Source organism: Adiantum capillus-veneris, chromosome 14 (assembly GCF_014529385.1).
Source record: "Adiantum capillus-veneris isolate H3 chromosome 14, ASM1452938v2, whole genome shotgun sequence".
Classification (NCBI taxonomy): Eukaryota; Viridiplantae; Streptophyta; class Polypodiopsida; order Polypodiales; family Pteridaceae; genus Adiantum; species Adiantum capillus-veneris.
Genome location: NC_140944.1, coordinates 39335979 through 39363338, shown reverse-complemented (window position 1 = coordinate 39363338; position 27360 = coordinate 39335979). Strand labels below are relative to the sequence as shown.

At 44.0% G+C, this 27360-nt stretch overlaps 1 protein-coding gene across 3 annotated transcripts in view; it reads left to right on the top strand.

The window, feature by feature from the left end:
- Nucleotides 1–1652: 1652 nt before the first annotated feature.
- Nucleotides 1653–27360, top strand: part of LOC147442237 (uncharacterized) — a 109970-nt gene continuing 84262 nt past the window's right edge. Inside the window, exons 1-3 of one of the 3 annotated variants that reach the window (XM_086528475.1) lie at nt 1653–2499; nt 2579–2640; nt 2885–4547. In XM_086528475.1, the coding sequence (XP_086384601.1) occupies nt 2395–2499; nt 2579–2640; nt 2885–4547 (1830 nt within the window). In that variant the 5' untranslated portion in view covers nt 1653–2394. The remainder of the gene's footprint in view (nt 2500–2578; nt 2641–2884; nt 4548–27360) is intronic. The other 2 variants (XM_086528476.1, XM_086528478.1) reach the window with 2 other exon arrangements.

Below are 27360 nucleotides of genomic sequence, written 5' to 3'. Positions count from 1 at the left end.
AAATCTGCCATCAAAGGCCAAAATACCAAACATATCTCAGCTTTTCCTGTAAGTGTCTAGGAAATTCTCAATCTGAAAAGGAAACTGAGGAGAATTAGCTACTACCATAGTCCCAAAGTGCCAAGAAAGTTACAAATATGTACAATAATAGCGAGTAAAAATGAAACTCAAATTGGCTAGACTTGCAAAGTGTGCTTTTGGCTTCAATGTCCCAATTCAAATCAGAAGTATACTTTTAGCCTATAGAGTAAGACCTGCCCAACACCTCCTACAAGAAGGAGCAACCAAATGTTTAAATTAATAAATGTAGCTACTATACGTAACCCATCCACCAATCACCTCTTCTATGTAAAATCATGGGTACAAAGAAATAACTACCCACAAGTCTTAGTCAACTCTCCATCAAAACCTTAACTCTCAATCATCACAACAAAGGGGTAATCTTGGATTGGAAATGCACTTGCCCCTCTTGAAGGTAGATCTCACCATTCCAAAGTCCTTCCTTACGTGGCTACACATATAAGCACCAAATGGTTGTCGTGTCACCTTCTTGGTGATGGATGACCAAGCGAAGCACTCCTCCTCTTTGGGTTGAAACACAACCATCCACTTCAAATCCCACTAGTACTAAAAAATGCATTAGGAGATGCATAAAGTCACAATTCAAGTATAAAAAAGGTTGAAGCCCAACTTACTTCTACTAGGTCATTTGATGGAAAAGCTAATTTTGAGAACCTTTGGGAAATTATGCCCAACACCAACTATTTGGTTTGAACCATAAGAGAAAATTACGCCCAATACTAAAATAATTCGAGTATAAGTGCTATCTCTTTCCTTGTAACTATCTCTTCCTTCCTTCCAGGTATGTCTTCCTTTTCTCAATCATTTGTTAATGTTTGTCAATACCCTTTATCTTTGCTCTCACAGGGAAAGAGAGGCCGATTCTTCCTCTTATCTTCTTCCTTGCCCCTTGTAAAATAGAGCAAGATAGCACAACATAGGATGTTCCTTGCAAACCTCTTGCCAACCACACAGTTGCAGCTCATTCAACATGCAAAAAAGCGCTTCATAACTCCCCCTCTATACACATCACTAACTTCTTTTATAAGTCCTATGGTTTTGGATAAATTCTAAAGACCCATTTTGCAAGAATAAAAAGGCCCTTTTTTTCATAACCTGTGATGAAAATGATACCCTAGTGGATACTACACTTACCCAAAGTTGTATTGCAATCATTCTATTGAAACTGAACAAAATTAGAAATGGTTGAAAATGGTTTTCTTACGGTCTACCAAAAGCATGTGAGTCAACTCGTTAAGGTATGGTGTGACACTCATCTCATATGATTTCAATCTCTGTGCCTTTTTCTTCCTTCTCTCTCAAAGATACACACAACACTCCTTCCTCCCAATCTCAACCCATTCAATGCATTTGTCTGTCTTTCTTAATGCGTTGTATGCCTCTAGATAAGTGCTTCGCTCTCTTTCAGTCACCCTTACCCATAGAAATTGACTAGTGTCTACTGAAGATAAAATGAAAATAAATAAGTTCTCTCGGTACCCATAGAAATTGCCTTTCATCTACTTACTTAATGAAAAAAAAAAAAACACTCTTTTTAAATACTCTTACAAACAAATCCTTCTCCAGAGGCGATTCTCACGCTTGCTTGTAACAGATTCATTTTTCATCTCTACGCACACACACGCCCACAAGAGTGAGGTGTGTTACGGTTCTGCACTCCGATCATGTCAGGGGCTTGACGCATCTCGTCGTCGTTTATGTTTCTTCCTCGAAATACAGACGCAGGCCTCTTCAGCAGGTGGAAGCTCTTCACAGCAGAAGAAACACAGTTCATCGTCTCCTTCAGCAAACCTGACAATGCCGGCCCTTTTCCCCTCTCGCCTTCACTCTCTCCATAGATCCTCACTGCGCAAACACGAGATAGCTCGTTTTTGGCACACGGAATCATGATACTGGGCTTGTTCACTGCACAATTCTGGCATTTACCAGAAGCACATGAAAATACTCCCTTTTGAGCTGTTGGCAAGCAGTAATGTTTGGCACAGGGTAATCTTAAGGCTTGATTATTTCAAGTTCTGCGAACAACCAGATGCAAAGCATATAGTCTGTTGATCTCCCTGTAAACACGTTCATTATTTCAGTAATATATGGTTGCAGATTCAAAGTGCTTAGAGCCATTGTATGAGAGGCTTGGTTCTGTACAATGGGCTGAAGGCAGAAAATGAAGGTTTTGTGACCCGGGTTGTAGCTGGTTAGAAGGAATTGCGTTATTTACCCTTCCCTCTCCAACTCATGGTGAAGGAGGTTGCTGAGGTTTGAAATTGGACTTTGTCTGATTCCAAGCGGATGTGACAGCTCAAGGATTTGTACAAAATGGAAGCTCCTGCCAATGTTGAGCACGAAGCTTCCATTTTTCTTCAGAAGCTTATTGAAGACGGGACTGGTGATCCCACAAAGCTGGCCTCCAGACTCTTTGTGGTAGGATCTCTTGTGATCTCTTAAACATGTTTATTGGGGTATGAGGAAGAAAACTTACTGATGTTGTCCATTTGCACAGATGTGCCAGCATATGAAAATGAAAAACAAGGATCAGACTTTTCCATACAAAGTCATCTACAGGTGCACCTTTCTATCATGATGACTTTAGAAACTTGCATTTATGTTGCATGCGAAGTCTATCCAATCATCAATAGTTCATAGAAGTGCCTTCAACCATTTTTGTTTCCACATTGTTCAATGTCACTGTCTAGTCTTTTAAACTGTAACCCTGTGCAACCTAGAGCTGCTTGTTAAGAAATTTTTTATTTTTTGTTTTTCTATCATGCTTGTTTGAGTAAATGACACATTGAACCTTTACATAAAGGGCTATGGAGACAGTTCTTCAGCAACATGGGATAGATCAAAGTGCTTTCTTTTCTTCTGGATTGTTTGCGGCTGGCGACTCCTTTTGGAGAGGATTTGCCCCTCAAAGCTCAAATAGATCAGTTTCAGGAGGTGTTGATGGAGAGAGAGCCAATTCAGAAGACATAAGATCTGGAGGTTCAGCCAGTGGCCACAGTGCACCTTTTACTGAGCAAGGATCTTCAAAGCAGCCTTCAGCTGAAGATGGCCTTGAGGAAACAAAAGCCCCATCATCCCTAAGTTCAGGTCCTGCAAGGCAAGCAACTACTCATGCTGGCAGGAATGCTGGAAGCACAGAAGCTCAAACAAGAAACACAACTACTGTTGTGGGAGGAGCACCCACCCGAGCTACAAAGCAGAGTAGGGCCAAAGGGGTTGATTCCGCGACTCCCAAGACCTTGACGGCTATGGAGCATGGTGCTGCTGAGCCAAAGAAAAGAGAGCAGGATTCAAAGAGGGTGGTTCAAACTCAAGGAAATGCCACTGTCGCAGCAAGCACTAAACGGAAAGGGAAAAGAAAGAAAGAAGAGATGGAGTCATCTGCCCCACAAGTGCCATTGCCTCAACAAACCAGTCAGCACGATGGTACCAGGGTGTCAAATAGAGTAGAAGTCACAAAGCGTTCCAAAACCAAGTCAAGTGGTGTTAAAGAGGCAAACACAGAAGGTGACTTTGCAGCGATCAAAGTGAGTTCAGTAGACAGACAGACGGCAACTCGTCTCACGTCCCCTCCACCACCAACTTTAGTACCTTCACTCCATTCTTATCAACAATCATCTCAAAACCCTGAACGAGCTGAAAGTTATCTTTCTCCTGGGCAAGCATCACAAATTAGTGCACAATTGGAAGAAAGTGTAAGAACTACAGCAAGTTTTACCAGGCCAAGTGATGCTTTTGTCAAGAGTGCTTATTCCAGGGTTTCAGGAAATCAGACTGCACCATTGGGGTCCTCAAGTTTTCCTGTCAACACTTCTCAAACTAATATGCCGGCACATTCAAGTTTTCAGACGAACCAAGGTTTTGCAACAACAGGACTAGTATCACGCCACGTGATGAATCAACAGTCTAGGTTTGGTGCACGAGATGCATCAGAAGAGTCTGCAAATGATATGAAGGGGGCTCCTTATTATGCTTCAGGAGATGGAAGGCAGTTAGATACATCAATTATGTCAGGGTCCACTATTAATATTGATTCACATGCGACCAATGCCACATTCAGAGCAGGAAATGTCCAGCCAGTTAAGCCAAACAGTGCGGAACCTGTGGTAAGCATGGGTGCAATGAACTCAGATACCCAGGGTCATCTTTTTAAGGCTGGCATTAGAGCAATCAACCCCTACAACGTGCATACCACTTGGCAGCCTTCTCAGCAGAACCAATGGTCGAATACCCAGGAGCCTGGCTATGAGTCGGTCAGAATGGACTTTGGTGTTCAAAAAGGAGGAAGCCCAGACGTGGGCTTGACAGGGTCTGCTTTGGATCGAAGTAGTGGTGAAAGATTTGATTCTGACATTGGTTGGAAGCAGTCACAAGGAGGTGGCATAACTGGAGAGAGAGGTCACAGATTAGCAAGGGATGGTAGAGCGTTCACCGGTCTGCATGGAGTGAATAATCAAATGACCCAGGTATACTTCTCTCTACTACGGACTTGGATTCAAGCAAGTGCCTCTTTTGATGAAACCTTGAAGTATTACGTTTGCTTCCAAGCAAGGTATTGCGTCAATTTTCGGATCATTTGAGTTCCATGAAGGTGTCCTCAAAGGGCCAGCCTGAACATTTGACCGGTCAGGAAATGTCTGCCTGTAGAATTCTTAAGGGAACAAATCAGGGAGTTGGAGATCATTCTTGCCATTGCATGTTTTTTAGCGTTTGAAAGCTGGTATTAGAGCTTTTTGGAAATCAGATTCCTCAAAATTACCCTTTTTTAGTCACAGGGAATGGCCTTTTTCAGGCTTCCGTTCCCCAACTTCCGTTCCAAATCCCCATTCTGTGTTTTAGAGGTGAGTATCCACTACAGGAAATGACAATTCATGCTCGTTTCCATTCCCTGTTCCACATTGCGTTCCAATTCCCGGTTCCTGGTAACTATGTGCAATTTAAATGTTGGATTGATTCTCTTTGAGGTTGGGAGTCGTAACTGCTCCCAAAGGTGCATAAGCAGTCCAGAAGAAGGGAAATTATGATATCCTGGAGACTGGAGTGACCCCTTTAATGATATTATGATACTGAACTGGCTTAGTCCAGCTATGCCTGTGACCTTGTGTGCATTCTGAAAATCTTCCAGAGATTGGTCTATGTTATGTCTTTTCTGCTCATATGTGTGGGATTTTTGCTAATAGTCTGATTGTATGGACTAGTCACTCCGTAAATTCAGATTTTTCTGACCCTATGAAATTATACCTCAATAACTTTTTGCTATGTAAAGATTTGGCAACTTATATGGCCTTCAAGATGCAAGCAATATATTTTGATGCTAGTAATTTGTCCAAGAGTCCAAGACTGGCTTTGAAGTCGCTCACTTTGGTTTTTTGGGTGGAGCTTGCCTGGCCCTTTTTGTTAGAGTTTTGGTGGGTCATCTCTTGGGTTTATGTCTAGATCTAGGGAGTGAGGGCTTCTTTATGGCTATGCCTAATCTTGCGAGGCTATTCTCTCTGAGTGGTGGGCATTTTCTTAAGAGTGTCCAGCTGGACCGTTTGAGGTTTAGTAGGTGCCATTTTTATGGTGTGATGATTTCTCATATTCCCATTTATTGGGGTCTCAGTATCCACCACCACAAGTGCCTAACTCACCACTCCGGCAGCTGCTCCACACTATTGCATGGATGAGAGAGAGAGAGAGAGAGAGAGAGAGAGAGAGAGAGAGAGAGAGAGAGAGAGAGAGAGAGAGAGGAGAGATGAAATGTTCTATTAACGTCATCAAAAGGCCAAAATGACCTATGAGACCAAAACGTTACAATGCGGTGAATCTGATACAATGTCTAAGTACCAAAAATAAAAGAAAAGGTATTGAAATGGAACTGTGTAGGATATGATGGGAGGGGGTGAAAGTAGTGAATGAGGGCTAACATAACACAATGTAGGTATGTGTGTGGTACTAGATGGGCAGGGTGTACAATCCTCAAAGAGCTAAATCACAGGAGACCTATCATTGGTCGCTGGCGGATCTCGTCAATCTCCTCCATGTACAGCAGATTGACCAGACGGCGTGCATGTCGGGCCAACATTTCGGAAGAAGAAGAACCGGAGATCATCGATGAAGCTGAAGTCATGGAGCCAGAGCAAGTCTTGTTGCAAGTACGACAATATTTTTGAAGTTCAAGATCGAGGAACCCATCAAGCGGTGTGGGTAGACGAAGAGTTCTTCAAGGATTATCTAGAGTTGTTGGCAGACTACAAGGAAGCCATGCAGCTCGGTACCAGTACCTCACTTTAAAAAGGAGGGGATGTCACGTGACACATCCAACCCTATGTGTCCGTGGACAAGCTACACCATAACAGGGTTCCCGTCAGTCCAGTCAGTCTAGATTAGAAGTGATCTGGCACTTTTGTGAGTCTATTCGTAGACCGTGCGTGCCCAGTCACCTAGTATAGATGCATATCCCCTGGTTGTACACCGCATAAGCATAAGCATAAGCATTTCCATCAGAGTCAGTTTGGGGATTTTTCCAGTGACTTTATCCTATTTTCCCTATTTTTGACATTTTTCACTTATTAATTTAAGTGACTTCCCAACAAAAGTAGGTAGGGCAAATTGGGTAAGAAAATATATAAGCAAACCCAAGTTAGTACTCTTGGGCAGATGAGCAAGGAGCACAACAAGCCCTTAGGCAGCAGGTACCCCTTCCTCTCTCAGCAAGACCCTCTCGAAGCATTCCTTGGCGAGCCCCTTCCCATTCAGCCTAGCATTTGTGTTAGCGCCATCTTCTCTGGGAGCCTGGCGTTTTCAAGAGCAGCACATCGCCGCAGTCTCCAACCCTAGCCTCTTGCTACCGCCCTCTACAAACAGCGTTTTTCAGCCCTCTACAGTCAGCGATTCAGCCCTCAAGAGGAACATCGTTTTTCAGCTTTCAGTCGTAGGAACAATCAGCGTTTTCAGTATCCTGTCGCCATAGCTCACCAGCGTTTGCAGCACTCAAGTACAGCAGCAAAAACGCAGCCTCATAGCAGCCAATACTCAGCGTTTTTCAGCATTCTAAAAACGCAGCCTCAGCGTTTGTTTGCAGTTCCGACTGTGTTTTTTTTTAGCCCTAAAACGCAGCTAAACCTGCGTTTTTCAGCCATATGAAAACAGCCCCAAAGTTTGCAGATTTCAGCCCCCAGTTCTCACAGATTTCAGCCTCTAAGTCGTCGCCGTTGTCACCGTCGTCGTCATCGGCATAGTCCCAGGTTGCATCAGTCCATTGCATTGTCATTGTACCACTTTGTGCAATCAATACGTAGACTACTCTCGCCGACGAGAGTGGGGCCTTCGGAGGAGGGTTTTACGTCTCTGGTGTCATATCTCTCTTCTCTCTTTCTCTTAGTCTCATACATTTGCACGCACAATATCCACTCACTTTGTTCGTGATCATAGCACTCTCCATAAAGAACGGAAGGCTCTCCCTTCCATAAGAACTAAAAGGAACCTTGAGCAAATATAGATCACTAATCTTGAGGAAATACACATTCATTCCGCTGTACCTTACATGGATGTAGCAGGCCAACTTTCTTAAGGCGCTCTGCCTTATTGACTTGACACTGAGCGCATCTCTTCACATAGCTCTCTATGTAAGAGCGCATCCTTGGCCAATAGAAATATCGCTTGACCAAAGCTAAAGTTCTCTCGATGCTTGGGTGCCCAGCGCTAGGAACATCGTGGCATTCAAACAAAATCCTTTGTCGAACCTCATCGATTGCAGACTTTTCTATTTCTGAACAATAGTTCACCTCTAATGGAATATTGTCGTTGTCTCGTCTCTCTAGCACGACTCACTTGTGTCTCTGGACCAACCAAGCCTGTACATGAGTCATGCCCTGCTTCGACTTCGTTCCATATCTTGCCAAAGTAGCTATCGGAACGACATAGCCCTCGGGGGAGAGAGAGAGAGAGAGAGAGAGAGAGAGAGAGAGAGAGAGAGAGAGAGAGAGAGAGAGAGAGAGAGAGAGAGAGAGAGAGACATCCGTCAAGATTTCAGCCATAGACAAGGCATTAACCTGAGGAATCCTGCTGAGTGCATCAACAATTCGATTGCTGGATTCTTTTCTATAACGGATCTCAAAGTCAAACTCTTGCATAAGTTCAACCCATAGCCTTCCGGCCCCTGAGATCACCTTGATCACAGACATAGCGCAAGGAGTGATGATCCGTCCATGCAACAAAAGTAGAGCTATACAAATAGTGTCCCCATTTCCTCAAGGCGTGAACTACGACGTAAAGCTCCTTCTTATACGTTCGATAACGCATCTCAGCGTGAGAAAGTTTCTTACTTTCAAACGCAACAGGACGTCCATCCTGGTATAATGCCGCACCAATGGCATAATCATTAGGATCCGTTTCAACCACAAACAGTTTGCTAGGATCCACAATGTGCAATATTGGTGCAGTAGTCACCAAGTGCTTTAGTGTCCGAAAGCTCTCGTCGAGACGCTGATTCCAGACAACAGGAGGATTATCTTTATGGTGAGGACCCGAAGTCTTCGGTCCTTTCACCCCTCCTTTTAAAAGTTGGGTAAGTGGAGCAACAACTTTAGAGTAATCCTTGATAAATTTGCGAAAGAATCCTGTAAAGCCTAAAAAGGACTTTACTTGACGCACATTCTTCAGAATGGGCCAATTTCACACTTTATCCAACTTTTCAGGGTCAACACGAATTCCATCGTGAGTAATGATGTGACCCAAGTACAAAAGCTCTTTCTTAAAGAATTCACTCTTAGAAGCCTTAGCATAAAGCTTCTTAGTTCTCAGTACTTCGAGAACAACGCATATATGTGCTGAATGCTCATACAAAGAGACAAACTTCGGCTGTAGATCATGATGTCATCGAGAAATACAACGAAGTTGCCTAAAAATAGCCACCATCCGGCAGCTCCCTTGTGTTGGGGTCAGTGTCTGAGGACGTAGGCGTGCACTTGTAAGACCGAGCGTCCCATACCACCTGGCCTCACCTCTCGGAGGTGACCTCGCGCATTTCCGGCACGCGGGCTAACCACTGGCACTCTGCCATTAGGGGTCGATAACTGCAAAGGAGGCCTTGGTCTCCCTTTTATAATAATGGCCAGCCACTCTGGCCGAGTTCACACTGCGTCCGCCCAGACACTGGACGCCCATCCCGACGGCGTCTAGGCTAGATCCCCTCTCGTGTAAGCGGGACATAACAATTTCATTCCATTTCATTTCACTTTAGCTCAGTTCAGTTTCAGTTTTCAGTCTTTTACACAGACATTATATGAGATTCACCATTTGTAAACTCTTTTGTTTCATAGGTCACTTTGGCCTTTTGAGGACGTTAATATATCATTTCATTTCTTGTTCAAGGGCAAGTGTTTACACTCTAAATCTATATAAGGATGCCCTCTTTCTCTTCTTCTCCATTAAGTTTCAACTCAAGGCTCTAGCTCTTGAGTCATTCTCAAGCTCTCTCATGAGTCATGAGAGATTGCAATTTGCTCTAGCCTCTATCCTCGCAAGCTCCCCCATTCCTCCCTCATAGCTCTCAAGCAATCTTCCTCTTGAATCTTCATGAAGCTCTAGCCTCTCAATTTCAAGCAAGCTCTCCATGAAGCTTGCCTCTTGAGTCTTCCTCTCTCACACCTCCTCTCTCCATTACCAAAAATTCTCAAGCTCTTCATTGCATAAACTTCTCAAGCTCTACATCTCTTAAGTGTTCTATCATGCCTCCCCCACTTCATGAAGCTTTTGAAAAGCATTGCCGCTCCTATGAGCGGGTGAGGGAAAAACGAAACGTTTGTAGGTGGACTTGCAAGTATTGTCCCAAGATCATGACCTCCTCCACTCGACTCATCATCCACTTGACGAAGGTGGGATGTGAAGCCGGTCTATGTCCCAATATACCCGACGACATTTTGGAAGAGTGCAAGAAGAAGTATCTCTCCTTGAAAACGCGCAAGGTGGGGATGAATAGAGCCCAAGAGGAGATAGTGGCGCTCAACATTGATGTTACCGACTCGGAGGAGGATACGAGCGGGCCCTTCTCCCTCTACCTCCTTGCAACCGGTGACGCGAGGGCAAGCTCAATGGCTACCATGAAGAAGGCGGTGGCAAGTGCTAGTGGCCGTCCTTCAAAGCAAGCAAGGCAAGCCTCTCTCTCGCAATCGGTGGGTTTGAGCTCCGATCCATTGCCTTTTCTCAATGAGAGACAAAGGCTTGCGGACATTGAGATTGCATGTACCATCATTGATTGTAATCTTGCTTTCAACATCTTTCGACTAGAGCGGTGGAAGAGGGTGGTGAAAGCTATTGTGGCCATTGGTCCATGTGAGGGGTGGACGGGTCCATCCTATGTAGACATGCGCACCAAGAAGCTCGACGAAGAGCGGACAAGAATCGACAAATCCCTTGAGCCCGTGCGAGCCGGATGGACAAAATATGCGTGCTCCATTCTCTTCGATTGGTGGAGTGATCGCAAGAAGAGGGGCATCATTAACATACTCGTGTCATACCCTCTTCACACCTACTTCTTGCGAGTGGCTAGACAAGTAAACCCTCTTTCTACACACTTGCTTCTTGACTCATATGGGCTATGGCTTTGCTCTCCAATTCACATGTGCTAACTTTGTCTTGACTCTTTTCTATAACTTGTCAAATAGGTCAATGTTGTTGATTGTAAGCTGACTCTCAAAAGTGTCCACAAAGAGCATGATATGACGGAGGAGCAAATTTTCCATGAGCTCTACTTGGAGCTAGAGGAGATTGACCGCTGGGTTTCTCGCACACGATCACGCAAGAGGGTCGTTGTGCGTGGAGTCCCTACGCCTTCGGCTACAAGAGGTGGAGGTGCAAGAGCTTCCCATGCTCGTGGCCGTGGCCCTGGTAGAGCATCAATAACACCTATAGAGGCAAAGACACAGGCTTAGATTGAGATGGAGGCTACTACTCCTACAACCTATTTACGGAGAGGCTCGGGAAGCGGCTCCATTCCCGGCGGCCTTTGCTATGGAGGATGTACCTATTCGTAGATCTAGCACTATGGAGCCTAGAGAGCCGTAGTATGACGAGGAGGGAAATCTCCTTATGACACACCACAATCTGATTCATGTGAAAATGAAGATGACATCGACGAGCATAGCTCACAAGAGGAAGATGATGATGATGAGAGCGGAGGAAGCTCTTAGACTTTAGTGTCTCCCATATCTTTTTTGCCCCTACTTCCACTTTTTGCACCATTGAGGCTTTGAGGACCTACTTTTTGTATCATCTCGATTCTCGAATCTCAACTAGCTTTTTGATTTATGACATATGTAATGCGAATTGTGCATTGTGTCTCATTGTCTTGACTCTTGACTCTTGACTCTTGAGTGTCGGCACTTGGCACTTGCAAGCATAGTTACCAGGAACGGGAAACCGGAACGGGAATGCGGAACAAAATGCCATTCCCTGTTACGAGTACTCACGTTTGAAACACGGAACGGGGATTCGGAACGGGAACTTGGAATGGGATCGGGGAACGGAGACTTGAAAACGGCCATTCCTTGTTACTATGCTTGCAAGTCGCCTTCTTGTCCAATGTGATAATCAATTGTCTAATTGTCTCAAGTGTAAAATCTAGGCTTAAGAATTGCGTGTTTTTATTTTTGAACGTACGGAACGATGTCATACAACATAAAATTTTTTGGTTCGTCGATGAGTACCTTACGTTTTCGTACGTGGACAAAACGTACGTGACCGTACGAGACCACCGTGCCTACAACTTTTTTTCGACTCTCCTTTTCCTACATAATAACTCTGCTTTCTTGGATGCGAAGTCCTTCTTGGGAATCTCAATTTCCGGATCCCAACTCGAGAGTCTACCACTTTCAGATCCGTGGATCTATTCCCAAACTTAGGGTGCGAAACCCTTGGGCTGATTTGGCTCTAGTTCCTCGGAGCGCTTTTCTCCTGCAGAGGCTTATGCCTTCCTTTGCTCCTACTCCCTCGCAAAGAGCAAGTGCTCCTGCAAACAAATAGTCAGAGATCGAAACATGAAAAGGTTACCTTTGAAGCCTCGACACTCAAAATGCAACTCGGTTCTCAAAAAGCAACTCCCTGGAAGAGATCTCTATACAGGGGACCTCTCTGTCAATCCTACACACAGAAGAGGTGTGCTCTCGGGTTCCTTCTTGTAAATCAGCCATGTCTACGACGTTTATGGGCTGAAAACAGAGAAAACACAGCAGCTTGTCGTGATGGAAATGCTTTCCATAGGTACTTCTTTGCGATGGAACTCGCCTACTGGGTCTTGATGACATCTGGTACACTCCGGGCAGCCATGGGCATCACTGGCGACTTCTTCGCTGCTGAGATTCTGCAGCAGCTTCTCCTTGCTACTAGCGCTGGCTTTTTCTTCTCTGTGAGTGAGAGGGAAGGTGCTTTTATTGCTCTTGGTAGCCGACGAGAATAGGGTAAGTCTTGCTGGCAAGGGTAGGGGAGGGAGAGGGACGCCAAAGAGAGGGAGAGAGGGATCGCTTCTGCTGTGCCGGAAAGAGGGATAGGAGAATCGTGGGCAGCCAGAGAGGGAGCGCTGGTTTTTTTTTGGGGTGCTCTCTTCTTTTTTCAAAGGTTGGCTGCCCACTCCGGCCTATTTTAAAAATGGTTTGAACCTATTAAAATACTCAATAAACTTTATAAGCTGAAAACAATGCTTACACAATCACAACCTAGGCGTCCCTGGATGCAGTCTCATGCATAGATGCAATGCTAACATAGACCTCTTTATGGAAAAGCGTTTGCTTTCTTGAAAAACAACCCGCTTTCTTAGAAAGTATCTATTTCTCCTCAAAGTTTCCTCTGAACCCACCTTCATTCAAGTGCTTGCTCATCCTTGTGCACAATTCTAACACAATTCAGAATTTTCTCTTGACTATGGAATATTCCCTTTTCGATGCCCCTCCCCCCCCCCCCCCCCCCCCCCAAAAAAAAAGAAAAAAAAAAACCCTTTGACGCATCAGGAATACCCATCACCTAGTCCTTTCTCACCGAACTTACGATACAATCTCCTTTGCGATGCTATTTGTCACTGTAACTGGCTTGGACACTCCAAACCCGAAAATCAATGCAACACACAAACAAATACGTCAAAATTACTGAACTGAGAGAGAGAGAGAGAGAGAGAGAGAGAGAGAGAGAGAGAGAGAGAGAGAGAGAGAGAGAGAGATGACACGGCCCGACGTAGTTCCGTGCCTAGAGGTATTGGCCCTAAAGTCTGGTGCCCCTTTCAGTATTTATTTTTCATTAATCATTGCAAAGTACAAATCTTGAGGGACCTCTGCTCTCAGACTCTGTGGCCAGATGCCCTCAAGAGTGAGGCCCCAGGGGCCCTTATAAAGTTTACAAGGGATGCCAAAAGCAGGGCCCCAAAAGCTTCAAACTCAAAAGCAAATAGTCTCCAAAAGCATCTGGTCTAAAATCTGCCTTGAAAGCAGAAATTATGGAAATCCGTACAGGTTGCCACGTCAGCATGCCAGCGCGTCATGCGGAAATCCATATTGCTGCCGCGTGGCATCCTACCGTACAGTCTGCCACGTCATTTGCCGTACAGTTTTGGCCACGTCATCACTTCTGTCCGCGGGGTCATGCCACATCATCAGCTTGTGACATATCCCCCTCTTGAAAGAATTGTAATCGCCCTCAATTACGCTTGCAAAGTCAGACATAAGCCATAAACCAATTCAGTAGACACTGACTCTTAAGTATCGACGCACTAGACGACACAAATCAAGCACCTGTACAAAGACAACAGTCATGCCACATCACATTCAAATCACAATCAGATCACATTCAAATCACATCACAGGAAAATTCATTCCAAATCTTAGACCATGACTGCTAGCAACATATTTCGCAATCGCATCAAGATCCATCCCGGACCTCATTGATGTCGGATTAACTAATGTTTATTGCGATAGAGATTCTCAAGACTGAAATGTTGCAATCATTTCGTCTTTCAATCCTACACTCAAACACAGTCTGTTGCTAAATTGGCTTTATCTTACAGAAAAATAATTCTAAATGAATTATTGGATTTATAAGTGAGAGGGTTTTCTCGCTTGGAACACCAAGGAAAAAAATAATTCTAAATGAATTATTGGAATTTTAAGTGAGAGGGTTTTTCTCACTGGAGACATCCGAGTACAGAGTATTCCTAGTGCGTCATTTAAAGTAATGACGGGAACACTGAGAACGGGAATATCTGTAAGGCCACCAGGAACGGGTACTTCTGATGCGTCACATCGGATGGGTGACATGGAGCATCGGAAAGAAGTATCCGACCATCCGGAAACGGACATCTTTGATGTGTCATAGGATGGGTGACATAGAGCATCGTGAAGGAGATTGTACCGTAAGTGCCGTAGGAAAGGACTAGGTGATGGGTATTCCTGATGCGTCACAAGGTGGGTGACGGGTGCATCGGAAAGGGAATATCCATAGTCGGGAGGAAATTTTGAACTGTGTTAGAATTGTGCACAAGGAAAAGCAAGCACTTGAATGAAGATGGGTTCAGAGGAAACTTTGAGGAAAAACAGATGCTTTTTGAGAAAGCGGGATTGCTTTTCGGGAAAGCAGATGCTTTCCCGCGAGGAAGTCTTTGTCTGCATTGCAACTATGCATGTGATTGCATCCAGGGACGCTTGGGAAGTGCTGTGAAAGCATTGTTTTTAACTTATAAGGTTTTATTGAGTTTTTGGGCAGGTTCAGACTATTTTTAAAATACGCCGGCCGCCCACTTAATAAGTGGGCAGCCATCTGATAAATAAGGCAACAGATCAGCCAACGTTTTCTCTCTCTCTTTTTCTGGCAGAACGGGAAAAAAAAAATGAAAAAAAAAAACCGCCCGCGATCTCTACGCGAGCAGCTATTCGTGCCTGTGGCTAGGAGCTATAAAAGCATCACATGCCCTCACTCAGAGAGGAGGACCAATCTTTGCAAGGAGGAGATGCTACTGCAGATTTCAGCCATAAAGAAGACGTTGCCAGTGATGCCTATGGCTGCCCCAAGTGTACCAGATGTCGCCAAGACCCAGTGTGCGAGTTCCCTCGCAAAGAAGTGCCTACGAAGCGTTTTTCCATCGCGACAAGTTGCTGTTTTTCTCTGTTTTCAGCCCATAAACGTCGTAGACGGGGCTGATTTACGAGAAGGAACCCGAGAACACACCTCTTTTGTGTGTAGGATTGGAAGAGAGGATTTTTCTATGTAAAGATCTCTTCCGGGGAATTGCTTTTCGAGAACGGAGTTGCGTTTCGAGCGTCGAGACTTTGAAGGTAACGTTTTTCATGTTATGATCTTTGAGTATTTGATTGTAGGTGTACTTCCTCTTTGTGAGGGAGTAGGAGCAGAGGAAGGCATGAGCCTCTGCAGGAGAAAAGCGCTCTGAGGAACTAGAGCCAGATCAGCCCAAGGGTTTCGTACCCGAGTTTGGGAAGAAGATCCACGGATCGGAGAGAGGTAGTCTCTCAAGTTGCGATCCGGAAGTTGGGATTCCCAAGTAAGGACTTCGTGTCTGGGAAAGCAGAGTTGTTCTGCGGGAAGAGGACTCTGGAAAGAGAGTTAGAAAGAGTTGCAGGGATGTCATGCCCTGAGTCTGGAAGGTGAGATCCAGAGGCGAGAACCTTGGTTCTCAAGGATTTGGAATAAGGAATGGAAGTTCCTTGGAATAGGGTTTTGCCCTAGGAATCGGAAGCTGAGGCTTCCGGGAACCATCAAGTCTTATTCTAGAACGAACGTGGTAATACGTTCGGTTCAAGTGCTTGTATAGACTTCTCCTCAGTAATAAAGATACTATTACGGGGGGGGGACCAGCCCATCTTCTGGTCCCCAGTACTGTGTCGATCTTCTCACTCTCTATCTCTCTCTCTATTTATTTCTCTCTATATCCTCTGTCTTCAGTAATAAGTGATAAATCCTATTTATCCGAATGTATTTTATATTGTTATGCGCTCCCGTTTGTGACACAGTCACATGTTAAAGTGTTCATCAATTAGAATGAGTTCCGGGAATTCCCATGTCGAAGTACTTCTTTCATAAAATCATCCGGCAGAATACTGTCAGCCCATCAATATCCCTGAAATCCGAAGGAAAATGAGTGATTTTATTCTTTTAGATAATCTATGACAAAGGAGCGGAGTAACTCCTCTCTTGTGCAATCCCGCCTGCACGAGATTCAACCTGCTGATCTCCGAGAACTCTTGGAATAGCCAAAGCTAGACCACAAGCGTCAAGGTAAAGTTCCAAATGTGGGTATCTGCTAGGTCCTCCTCCTTCATCCACTTTGCATTCAATGCCGGATGGTTCTTAACTAAGGGCGGTTCACTTTACCTCTCTCTTTTCTTTCCTGGTGAACCAATATCTGTTCCAAAACGAGAATCTCCTCGCTCTCTTCCATTTCAAGTTGCGCCTCAGGCTCCCTGTTAACTGACACCTCACCCTTGAAATTTTTCAAGAGACTCACACAAAAAGCATTATGAATCTTCCATGTATTTGGCAACTTCAATCTGAAGGATACATCATTGATCTTCTCTTTAATCTGGAAAGGGCCATAGTATCTTAGCTTTGGAAAAAGCTGCTCCTTTCCTTTTTGTTTCCTTAGGCGAGCCTTCTCAAACCGTAAAAGCATCCAATCATCTTCCTGCAGCTATAAGTTGTGTCGAATCTTGTCGGCTACCTTCTTATGCCGTGCTTGAGACTTCTCAAGAGCTTCGTGCACCTTGGCAAAACAGTATCCAGATCTATCTCATACCGATCTGCTTCAAAAATCTTATCCTGGGTCTGGGGAAATCTCTGATCTACCAGCTGATTTCCTTTTTTTCTTTCTTTCCTTGTGCCCTGGGACCTGTGGGTAGCTTCTTTAGCTTCCCTTGTCCATTTGCACGTCAATCTCAATCATCGGAACCCTAAGACACACTATCATCTGATCCCCTTTCTATGGACTCCTTTAATGAACTTGCATATGGTTCCCTTAGTTCGTCGGAACCCTTGATTCTCCAGAATCCTGTGATGAGCTGTCAACCGGTTCCCCTGATCCATTCTTTTCAATCTGACGGACTCTTACCTTGTTGAGGTTGATACTATCCTGTCCGTAAGATAAGTGAATGAGGCGGTATGCGTTCCAAATCGTTCCTTAGCATATTGCACAAGTCTCTGAATAGAGTCAGACTTCTGATTTAGACAACAATCGCGAATCTCTTTTAGCAAGCCACAACAATACTGTTATTGCAGGAATGATTATGCATAAAGGGACACAGGTAGCGGAAGGTAGACTCTCATTTTTGAGAGCTTCCGCTGAGTTTTGTGGAAGATAACTCTCGCTTCCGAGAGCTTCCCAAAATCTCACAGCAGAGGGAAAATCCTCTCAGTATTCAGAGAGTAGTTTTCTCACTCTCTCAGTCAGAAGTAGAAAAGAAAGAATAGAGGACGGGCTTTTGCCCCGTTCCTGTGCTTGCAAAGATTCTCCCTTAGTAATCAAGATAATCTCTTTAGGGGGGGGGGGGGGGGGGGGGGACCAACCCATCTTCTGGTCCCCAATGAAGTGTAAAGCATTCTCTCTCTCTCTCTCTCTCTCTCTCCCCCCCCCCCCCCCCCCAATTCTCTTGAGTATTTTGAAGTACAATTAAAAGTCAGTTTACGCTTTCATATTTTTATGACGTATCAGAGCAAGGTCATCTCTCTCTTTCTTAAGGGATTGACGACTCTTGGTAGACTGCAGAAATGGAAGGACGCGAGATAGAGTTCTCTATCCTTCAATAGCAGGTGGCAGAGTTGCAAAAAGCTCTCCCCCATCCAAAAGTCCAGAAGATTCTCCATATCCTCGAGAAAGGGAAGGAGAAAGTGCAGATGGGGTCGGGAGAAATCCCGTAGAACCCAAAGATGCAAGAACCAAAGAAAGATCCTTTAATTGGAACCTCCCGCATGCACGAGAGACAAAGGAAACCTCCAGAACGTCATGTGCGGTTTAATCCAAAGATTCAAGAGCAGGATCCTCCTGATTCTCCTCAGTTTTCTTTCATGAAGGATCTGGATGACTTAGTCGCTCTAGAGGACATGTTTCTTGACGATCCGTCATAGCAGGAAGTGCATTCAAGGGAAAGGACTCCTGTCCACAAGGAGTCTAAGCATAGAAAGAAGGAACACCATAAGAGGAAGCAAACACCATAAGAGGAAGCACCATAAGATATGCACCACTACTAGAATGATGATTACCAATCGTAGTATGAGATGTCACAGATAACAGGTTGCCACATCTACAGTAGTTGTTAGTACATAGCTTGTGCTCCTACACAAGGAGTATATCCATTTCTCAGTCTACATGAGAGAGCAAGTCGCATCTAAGCAAATTCTCTCTTAGGCCACTGATAATAGTGTGATGAATCCATTGACATTATAAGTAACAATGAGTAAATCCAGATCACAAAGTAACATGAAACTTGAAACCACAAAGTCATACTTCAACCGTAGCAGCTGCTCTGAACACGGAAACTATTACCGCCTAAGCCTTTTGGTCCTTGGCCATGGCTGTGGAACAAGAGAGAGCGGAAGAGCATCATGATCATGAGGTAAAGGTCGAAGGGGCCATCCTTGAACAAAAGAGCGAGCAACTATATACTAAGAAATGTAGTAGTCTAAAGAGTAGTGCAATGTGCTAAGCACTGCAGTCTCTTACCATGCTCGCGTAGTGCAAGGGGTCTGTGAGATATGCTCCACATACAAAACAATTGGCAAACAATAACTGCCCTCTGAATGTAGCCACTGGATGGTTCCCATTTGTTATGCAAGCTGCTCGGTGGCAAGGTGTAACCACCTGCCGAGTTAGATGATTCAATCTTTCACTCAAACTAAAATAGAACAGATTGAAACTGAACTGACAAGGCAACACTTTGCAGAGTGGTGGCCCTCAAGTTGAGCACCCTTGTCGGTATTTGTAAAGAGAGTTTACAACTTGTGCGATGTTACACTCCCAAGTCTGTGTTTACAATTGAGGCTTAGCTTTGTATTTAAAGGCACTTGGTAAAAAGCAATTTTTTAAAAGCATTGCTAAAAACAAGGGTTTAAAAGTCTTCTGCTTTATTTTTAAAGCCTTCAAAGTCAACTGCTTTTGTAATTGGCACCTCAAAAGCCACTCTATTTAAATAATTTGCCACTCTTGCAATCCATCCGTATAGAATTCCATTATTTGCCATATCCCATGAAGTATCTCATTAATTTTGGGTCCTTTGATCCCGGTTCTAGATTGCTGCAACTGTAGGTTGCTACTTTTTGTACGCTCGCGAGTTATGTGTGCGGGTTCAATCGATCATTGCGATGTCACGAAAAGTTACACAAGGCATGAAAGAATGATGAGCGCGCGGCGGTGTGTGCAAGTGATAGAACACGTGAAGATGTGCAGGCCTTGATGCTTGAAGCGGAGGCATTGTGCTGCAGAAGGGAAGCGCTAGCAGAACGAAGAGGGAGAGAGAGAGAGCTCACGTTTTTGGGGAAAACTCAATAAGTGAGTTTTGGCTTTTCCCACTTTTATTATAAGTGACCTTTAAAAAATGTGTCCAGGTTCCTTGAGGCTTGAAGCGGAGGCACTGTGCTGCAGAAGGGAAGCGCTAGCAGAACGAAGAGGGAGAGAGAGAGAGCTCACGTTTTTGGGGAAAACTCAATAAGTGAGTTTTGGGTTTTCCCACTTTTATTATAAGTGACCTTTAAAAAATGTGTCCAGGTTCATATTGAACCAGGACAAAGTATAAAATGTACAAAAAGGGGTTATTTAGGCCTTTAACCCAACAACCTCCCACTTAAAGGCATAAATGACGCCTTTAAGTTAACCAACTCCCACCAGCTGTATGCAATGCTCATGTTGAGCCTTAGCAAGACTCTTGGTGAGAACATCTACAGGGTTATCCTGTGTATGGATCTTAGTCAAGCTGACTAGACCGTCCTCCAATACCTGTCGTATGAAGTGGTACCGCATATCTATGTGTTTGGTACGCGCATGAAACATGGCATTTTTGGCTAAATAGACAGCACTCTGGCTATCACAACCCAACACGGGTGTATGAGCAGGCATGCCAAGTTCTTTTGCAAGTCTGCCCAACCAATTGGCCTCTTTTGAAGCCTCTGTGGCTGAAATATATTCAGCCTCAATAGTACTCAATGCCACAATTTTCTGTAACCTAGAACACCAAGAGACTACACCACCAGCAATGGCAAATACATATCCATTGGTAGATTTCCTGGTATCCATGTCACCAGCCATGTCTGCATCACAATATCCCTGTAACTTTAAGTCACTTTTGCCATAACAGATACACTTTGATTGTGTACCTTTCAAATATCTCAGAATGCATTTGATAGCTTCCCAATGCGCTTTGCCAGGATTCGACATGTATCGACTAACAACTCCCACTGCATAAGCAATGTCGGGACGAGTGGCAACCATAGCATACGGAAGAGAACCACAAGCTGATGCATAAGGGATTCCCTTCATTGCCTTCAATGCCACCTCATCCTTTGGGCAACTTGCTTTGCTAAGCTTAGTGTATGGAGGTAAAGGTACTCAAAGAGGCTTAGCATCAGCCATATTAAACCTGTCAAGTACTTTTGCAATGTACCTTTCTTGAGATAAAAACAACAATTTCAGCTTTCTATCTCTTTTGATAAAAACAACAATTTCAGCTTTCTATCTCTTTTAATATGCATGCCCAAAATATGCTCTGCATCACCCAAATCCTTCATAGCAAATGTTGAATTTAGCTTACGTTTTAGAGCATCAAGACTAGTCTTATGTTTCCCGGCAAGCAGCAGGTCATCAACATAGAGAACAAGTATGATGGGACTACCATCTTCATCCCTTTGCGTATACAAACAATGATCTGCATGGCTGCGTTTAAAGCCTTGAGAGAGCATAAAAGTGTCAAACTTCTTATACCACTGTCGGGATGATTGTCTCAAACCATACAGAGCCCTTTTCAGTTTGCATACAAGTTCCTCACGTGTAGGAACTACAAAACCTTCAGGTTGTTTCATGTATATGTCCTCTTCAATGTCACCATGCAAAAACGTTGTTTTTACATGCATTTGATTCAATTCCAAATCAAGCACCGCAACGAGAGCAAAAAGACACGTAAAGTTGTAAGCTTTACAACGGGAGAAAAGATTTCTTGAAAATCAATTCCTTCTTTCTGTGCATATCCTTTTGCAACCAATCTTGCCTTTTACTTGGGTTTTTCATCCACAATCTTAATCTTGTATACCCATTTGTTAGGAAGAGCCTTTCTCCCTTTAGGCAATGGCACAAGATCCCAAGTATCATTTGCATACAAGGATTTCATTTCCTCTTGCATTGCAAGCTCCCACTTACTACTGGACTCACATGTCTTTGCCTCTTTATACGTAAAGGCTCTCCCTCATCTGTCAACATAATTTAATGCAAAGAGGGATCATATCTACTCACAGTCCGTCTTGGACGAGTAGACCGCTCACCCAATGATCCACATTATCCGGTAATGGGTCTACATCAGGTGGCATAATAAAATCATCAACAATGGGCTGCTGTACATCATTTTCAGCACCATTTTCAGCATTGTTTCGTGGCTGCAAATGCCCTTCAGGAGCCTCAATTTGCTGTCCAACATCATCTGGCTCAAACACCACTGGATCATCTACATTTTCAGCCATATGTGGTGCATCCTGAGGGTCAAAAATAGGCCTAACAGGTGGCCGGTCATGCTGAAATTTGACCCTTTTATGGTCATGCGTTGAGGCACAATTGTTTTGAAGCAGCCTGGCCTCATTAAAAACAACGTCCCGGCTGCGTACAACCCTTTTGAGCTGAGGTAACCAAATCTTGTAACCCATTTCTCCTTCTTCACCATATCTCTTGAAAAGGCCTTTAATGGATTTGGCATCTAGTTTACTCCTCAACTCGGGTTTGACATGCACAAAAGCCTCGCAACCAAAAATGCGTAAGTGATCATATGAAGCAGGCTTGCCAGACCAAACCTCTTCAGGGATGTCACCTTTCAAAGGCATGTGAGGGAATCGATTTCATATATGCACTGCAGTTTTCAAAGCTTCTCCCCAAAATCCATGAGAGAGATTAGCTATGGACAGCATGCATCTCACCCTCTCACAAAGTGTCCTATTGAATCTTTCAGCCACACCATTAGAAGAGGGGCTGTATGGCACAATAAGCTCACTCTTAATGCCCAAAGTTTCACAAAATTTGTTAAATTCAGCACTTGTGAACTCCCCCCCATTGTCCGTGCGCAATCATTTTAGCTTTCTACCTGTTTGGGAATCGATTTCATATATGCATTGCAGTTTTCAAAGCTTCTCCCCAAAATCCATGAGAGAGATTAGCTGTGGATAGCATGCATCTCACCCTCTCACAAAGTGTCCTATTGAATCTTTCAGCCACACCATTAGAAGAGGGGCTGTATGGCACAGTAAGCTCACTCTTAATGCCCAAAGTTTCACAAAATTTGTTAAATTCAGCACTTGTGAACTCCCCCCCATTGTCCGTGTGCAATCATTTTAGCTTTCTACCTGTTTGGGTGGTCACAAATGCATAAAATCTCTTAAATGCAGCAAAGGCTTCATCCTTAGATTTAAGCAAATAAACCCAAATTTTTCTAGAATGATTATCAACAAAGGAGACAAAATAGCATGCACCTCCCATAGACTTAGTAGGCATGCTACATACATCAGAATGTACAAGATCAAGCACACAAGATGTACGAGAGACACCAGAGTAATAAGAACGCTTCACTTGCTTGCCATATTGACATTCATTACAAAAGTCAAGCTTTGTGCCTTTAGCATCAAGCTTGTTCAAAATACAAAGTTCAGAAAGGCCCTTTTGGCTCATATGGCCAAGCCTCTTGTGCCACAACTCCATGTGAGAGTTAATTTCAGCCAATGCAATAAACTTGCCCAACACGGCCTTTCCATTCATGCAGTAAAGTGTCCCTTTCTTTGTGCCCTTTACAATCAGCCTTGAGCCTTTAGTCATTTTCCATGATCCTCTCTCAAAAACAAGATGCTGTAACCATGCATATCCATCTGACCAACAGAAAGCAGACTCTTCTTGATTCTCGGCACATATCTAACATCATGTAAGACAAGCTCATTTGTGCCATCTATGGAGAGATGCACAGTGCCAATACCCTCAATGGAACATGCATGATTGTTTCCAAGGTATACATGGCCACGCTTGCCTGCATCAAAAGTAGAGAAACACTCCTTGATAGGAGTCACATGAAATGAAGCACCGGAATCAACACTCCAAGTGTGGGATAATGCATCATTGACAGTCAACAAAGCATCAATAAGATCACTCTTGGTGATTTGCATGTCCTGTGAATGAACATTAAGAGAGGCATCAATATCATAAGCATCATCATCTGACAAAGTGACACACAAGATGTCCACTACATCTGACAGCTCCTCAATCACAACACTAGAAGCCACATTAGCCTTCTCTTTGTCCTTTGAGCTATCTTGTGCGTCTGTCTTGACTTCCTTCTTCTCTTTCTTTTTGTCTTTGCCATTCTTTTTCCGTTCTAATTTGGCTTTGTAGTACCTGCAATCGGGTTTCTTGCGACCTTTCCTGTCACACTGATAGCAAGCCACATCACCCTTGCCTTTACTGGCATTTCTCCTTTCCTTACTCTTACTCTCACTCCTTCATGCATTGGCATTCTTCTTTTCTGTCCAGCCTCTAACCATGTTGGTAGAGCTGCTTCCCTCTCCACTTGCTTTCTTTTTGATTTCCTCATTCAAGATAGAACCCCTAACACCATCAAAGGTCAAATTGGGGTTATTGGATAATGAAACCACCAATGTTTTCTATGACTCAGGTAAGGTCATAAGCAAGAAGATAGCTTTCAGCTTATCATCAAAAGGGGGCAAGCCTGAATCCTGTAACTGCGACAAAGTACCTGCGAACAACGACAAGTACTCTGCAGCGCTCTTGGACTCATTTAGTTGCATGCCAACAAGTTTTCGCATCAAATGCACTTGGTTGACAGGCGTTGTATTCTCATACATTCCCTTTAACTTCTCCCACACATCAAAAGCACTTGTGAGACCTTTCACATCAATGACTATCTCATCGGTCATGGCCATTTTAATGTATGTAACAGCCTTCCTATTCAGGCTAACTCATGCTTCATCCGTCATATTCTATGGCTTTACCTGTTCAAGTGCCCCTTCACAATCCTTAAGAAATAGGATTCCTTGGATCCTCTCTTTCCAAAGAGTGAAACCTGTTCCATCGAACCTCCTAATCTCGAAGAGATTCTTCACATCCGAAGAAGATGAGGCCATAGTTGCACGGATAAGAGGGCTGATACGCTGAATTTTTGTGCAAAATGCACAAAAACTGGAGTATAGCCTCACTGAGGTGTGCACTATAGCTCCAAATGGTCATAGGAGCAATTTGGGGCAAAATAGGTCGATTTAGGCACAAAAAACAATTTCTGAAATTTATGGGCAGGAAATTTCAGCGAGCGAATTTGTGCTCAAAAACAACAATTTTAGTTGTTTTTAGGCTCACAGAACATACATAAGGCTAATAAACAGCCTTTAGAAGCATGTAAGAGCAAAAGCCCCAATTTGTAGTATCAAATTGCATGAAATCGAGCCACAAATGGTCATACATAGCCAAACTTTGTCAAACGTGTGTAGATTGCTTCAATTTGCACTTCCCCCAATGTAGTCGCATCATAAAACACTTGCAAAAACCTGCGTAAATCTGAAATTTGCTGAAAACACCTGTTTTAGGACTTGTTTTTCGGCAATTTCAGTGTTTTCGGGTAGCGGGGACTTAGCAATAGCGTTCCCACACCTTACTACATCATTTGCAAAACCTGTATTGCTGTCATAACCTGTAATTTGCTGATTTTGACCTAATTTCAGCCTCTTTTAGGTCAATTTCACTTGTCGGGAGCTCTCTAGTGTCTGGGGACAAGTCCTTTGGCGATGAAATTGCAAAATCTCGCGTGAAAGTTGACCTTCTTGGCTGAAAATCAGCGTTTGCAGGTTTGGGAGCAAACCCTAATTTTGCTCTGATACCAGTTGATGTGCGCGCGGCGATGTGTGCAAGTGATAGAGACGTGAAGATGTGCATGCCTTGAGGCTTGAAGCGGAGGCACTGTGCTGCAGAAGGGAAGCGCTAGCAGAACGAAGAGGGAGAGAGAGAGAGCTCACGTTTTTGGGGAAAACTCAATAAGTGAGTTTTGGGTTTTCCCACTTTTATTATAAGTGACCTTTAAAAAATGTGTCCAGGTTCAATAATATTGAACCTGGACAAAGTATAAAAATGTACAAAAAGGGGTTATTTAGGCCTTTAACTCAACAAAGAAGAATTCAACTTGCCCATTTCTGAATACCTTGCAAAGTATGGTGAATGACAAGTCCAATTCTCAGTGTCCGTAAAAGGTAGAGAGAAACATGGGACTCTCCATGCTACCCAACAAACAACGTGCCTTCTGCGCACATTGCAAAATGTAAAGTCTCACTAACAAAGGACCTGAGCAGTTGCCACTGTACTCAGCACACAAGAATGGCCAAGCTGGGGGAGCACTAGCCATCAAAGAGCAAGGAGCATGAGGGGACGACAAGGTGCATAAAAGTGGAGGTGACTACAATGCAAGAGGGGGGAAGTGAGGAGAAGCTGGCAAGGGTGCACTGCGACACAAGTCACAACGAAGGTTAAAGGTAAGCCAAAAGCAACATCCTTGAAGAAGAATTCGCATTCTTCGCCCCTTGCAGAGGACATTCAGAGGGTGATAGAGTGCCAATTGGGCAAGTATATGAAGACCTAAAGCACTTAACACAAGGGACATAAGTTCAAGTCTTTTTCTAGGTATTCATCAATGATGTGTTTGCTTTGAGGATAAGGGCTCAGACCCTAGTGACGAAGTGGAAGAGAAGGGTCTCAAAAGAGAAAGCATTCTCCACACTGGGATGCCCTTCTTACTGCTTTGGTTCTTGGTTTATAGTTGCTCGCTCCTTTGCCCCAAGACGGCTTCTATGACCACTACCACATGATGAGGATGCGCTTCCATTAGCTCTTGCTCCACGGCTTCGTCTAGGGATCAAGAGAGCTTGGCATTGATCCTCGATCTTGTAGCCGTTGACTTGGTTGATGTGTGCCTTTGAGGTTCTTGATTCATCATTGGTTGACTCATGGATTTACATATTGTCACTTGGAATGTAAATGGCTTGCATCACACTAGCATCAGTGGTCCTAGACAAAATTTGCCTCGTAGAGATTTGCGTTCTCATATAGCCCTAGATGTGGATATACTCCTTGTGCAAGAGCACAAGTTATGCATAGACAATTATCGTAGATGTGGCAAGTTGTTACCTAGGGATTCTCATACATTTTGGGGAAGTGCGATTACATAGCAATATTCTAGCAGTGGTGTATGTATTTCTATGGGATCCCGTTGGCGCCATTGTGTACGTGACCATGGTACCTTAGTACATGGTAGAGTGATGTGGGTTACTCTAGAGATTGATGATACCTTGGATGGTGTGATGTGCATCTATGCCCCCACTTCAACTCAAGAGAGTTTTTTGGTAGAAGATTGTAAATTTATTGCCTATTGCGGATTTGTGGGTTGTTGGTGGTGATTTCAACAATGTAGAGATCTCTGAGGACTGGTGAGCCATTCAACCCCCATCTTTACTATAGGTAGCACCGTGTGAGAGATGCTAGGGATAGATTCCTTTTTGCAGTTTTTGGTACAGATGCCTAGCATACTTCATCTGTGGCTTGCACTTCATAGTCATTGCAGTTTTGGTGGGGTTTTAAAGGGAATCCGGTCGTCTGCTCGAGCTACTAGATAGGTTTTATGTGTGCCCTTGGACAACATCCCACGGTGGGACAATGAAGATTTGGCCTGGCACTGTGCTCTCTGATGATGCCCTAGTTTCTTTGCATTTGAGATTTCAGACTTCCTCTATGCCTAGACGAGGATCGTGCATACTTGACTTGGTACTAAATGTTTGAGAGAGAGAGAGAGAGAGAGAGAGAGAGAGAGAGAGAGAGAGAGAGAGAGAGAGAGAGAGCACAAACGCAAGATATGGTGAAGAGAGGGCGATCAGCCCCCCATGACTACCATGAGCAGAAGACCCTCAGTACAATCAATATGATCTCTGTGTGATGAGATGTGGAAGTGGGTACCCCCCTGGCCCCATATATAGGTGCCCAAGGGGAGGTAGGGCAAAGTCAAATAAAATCCCCCATGATCCAACAAG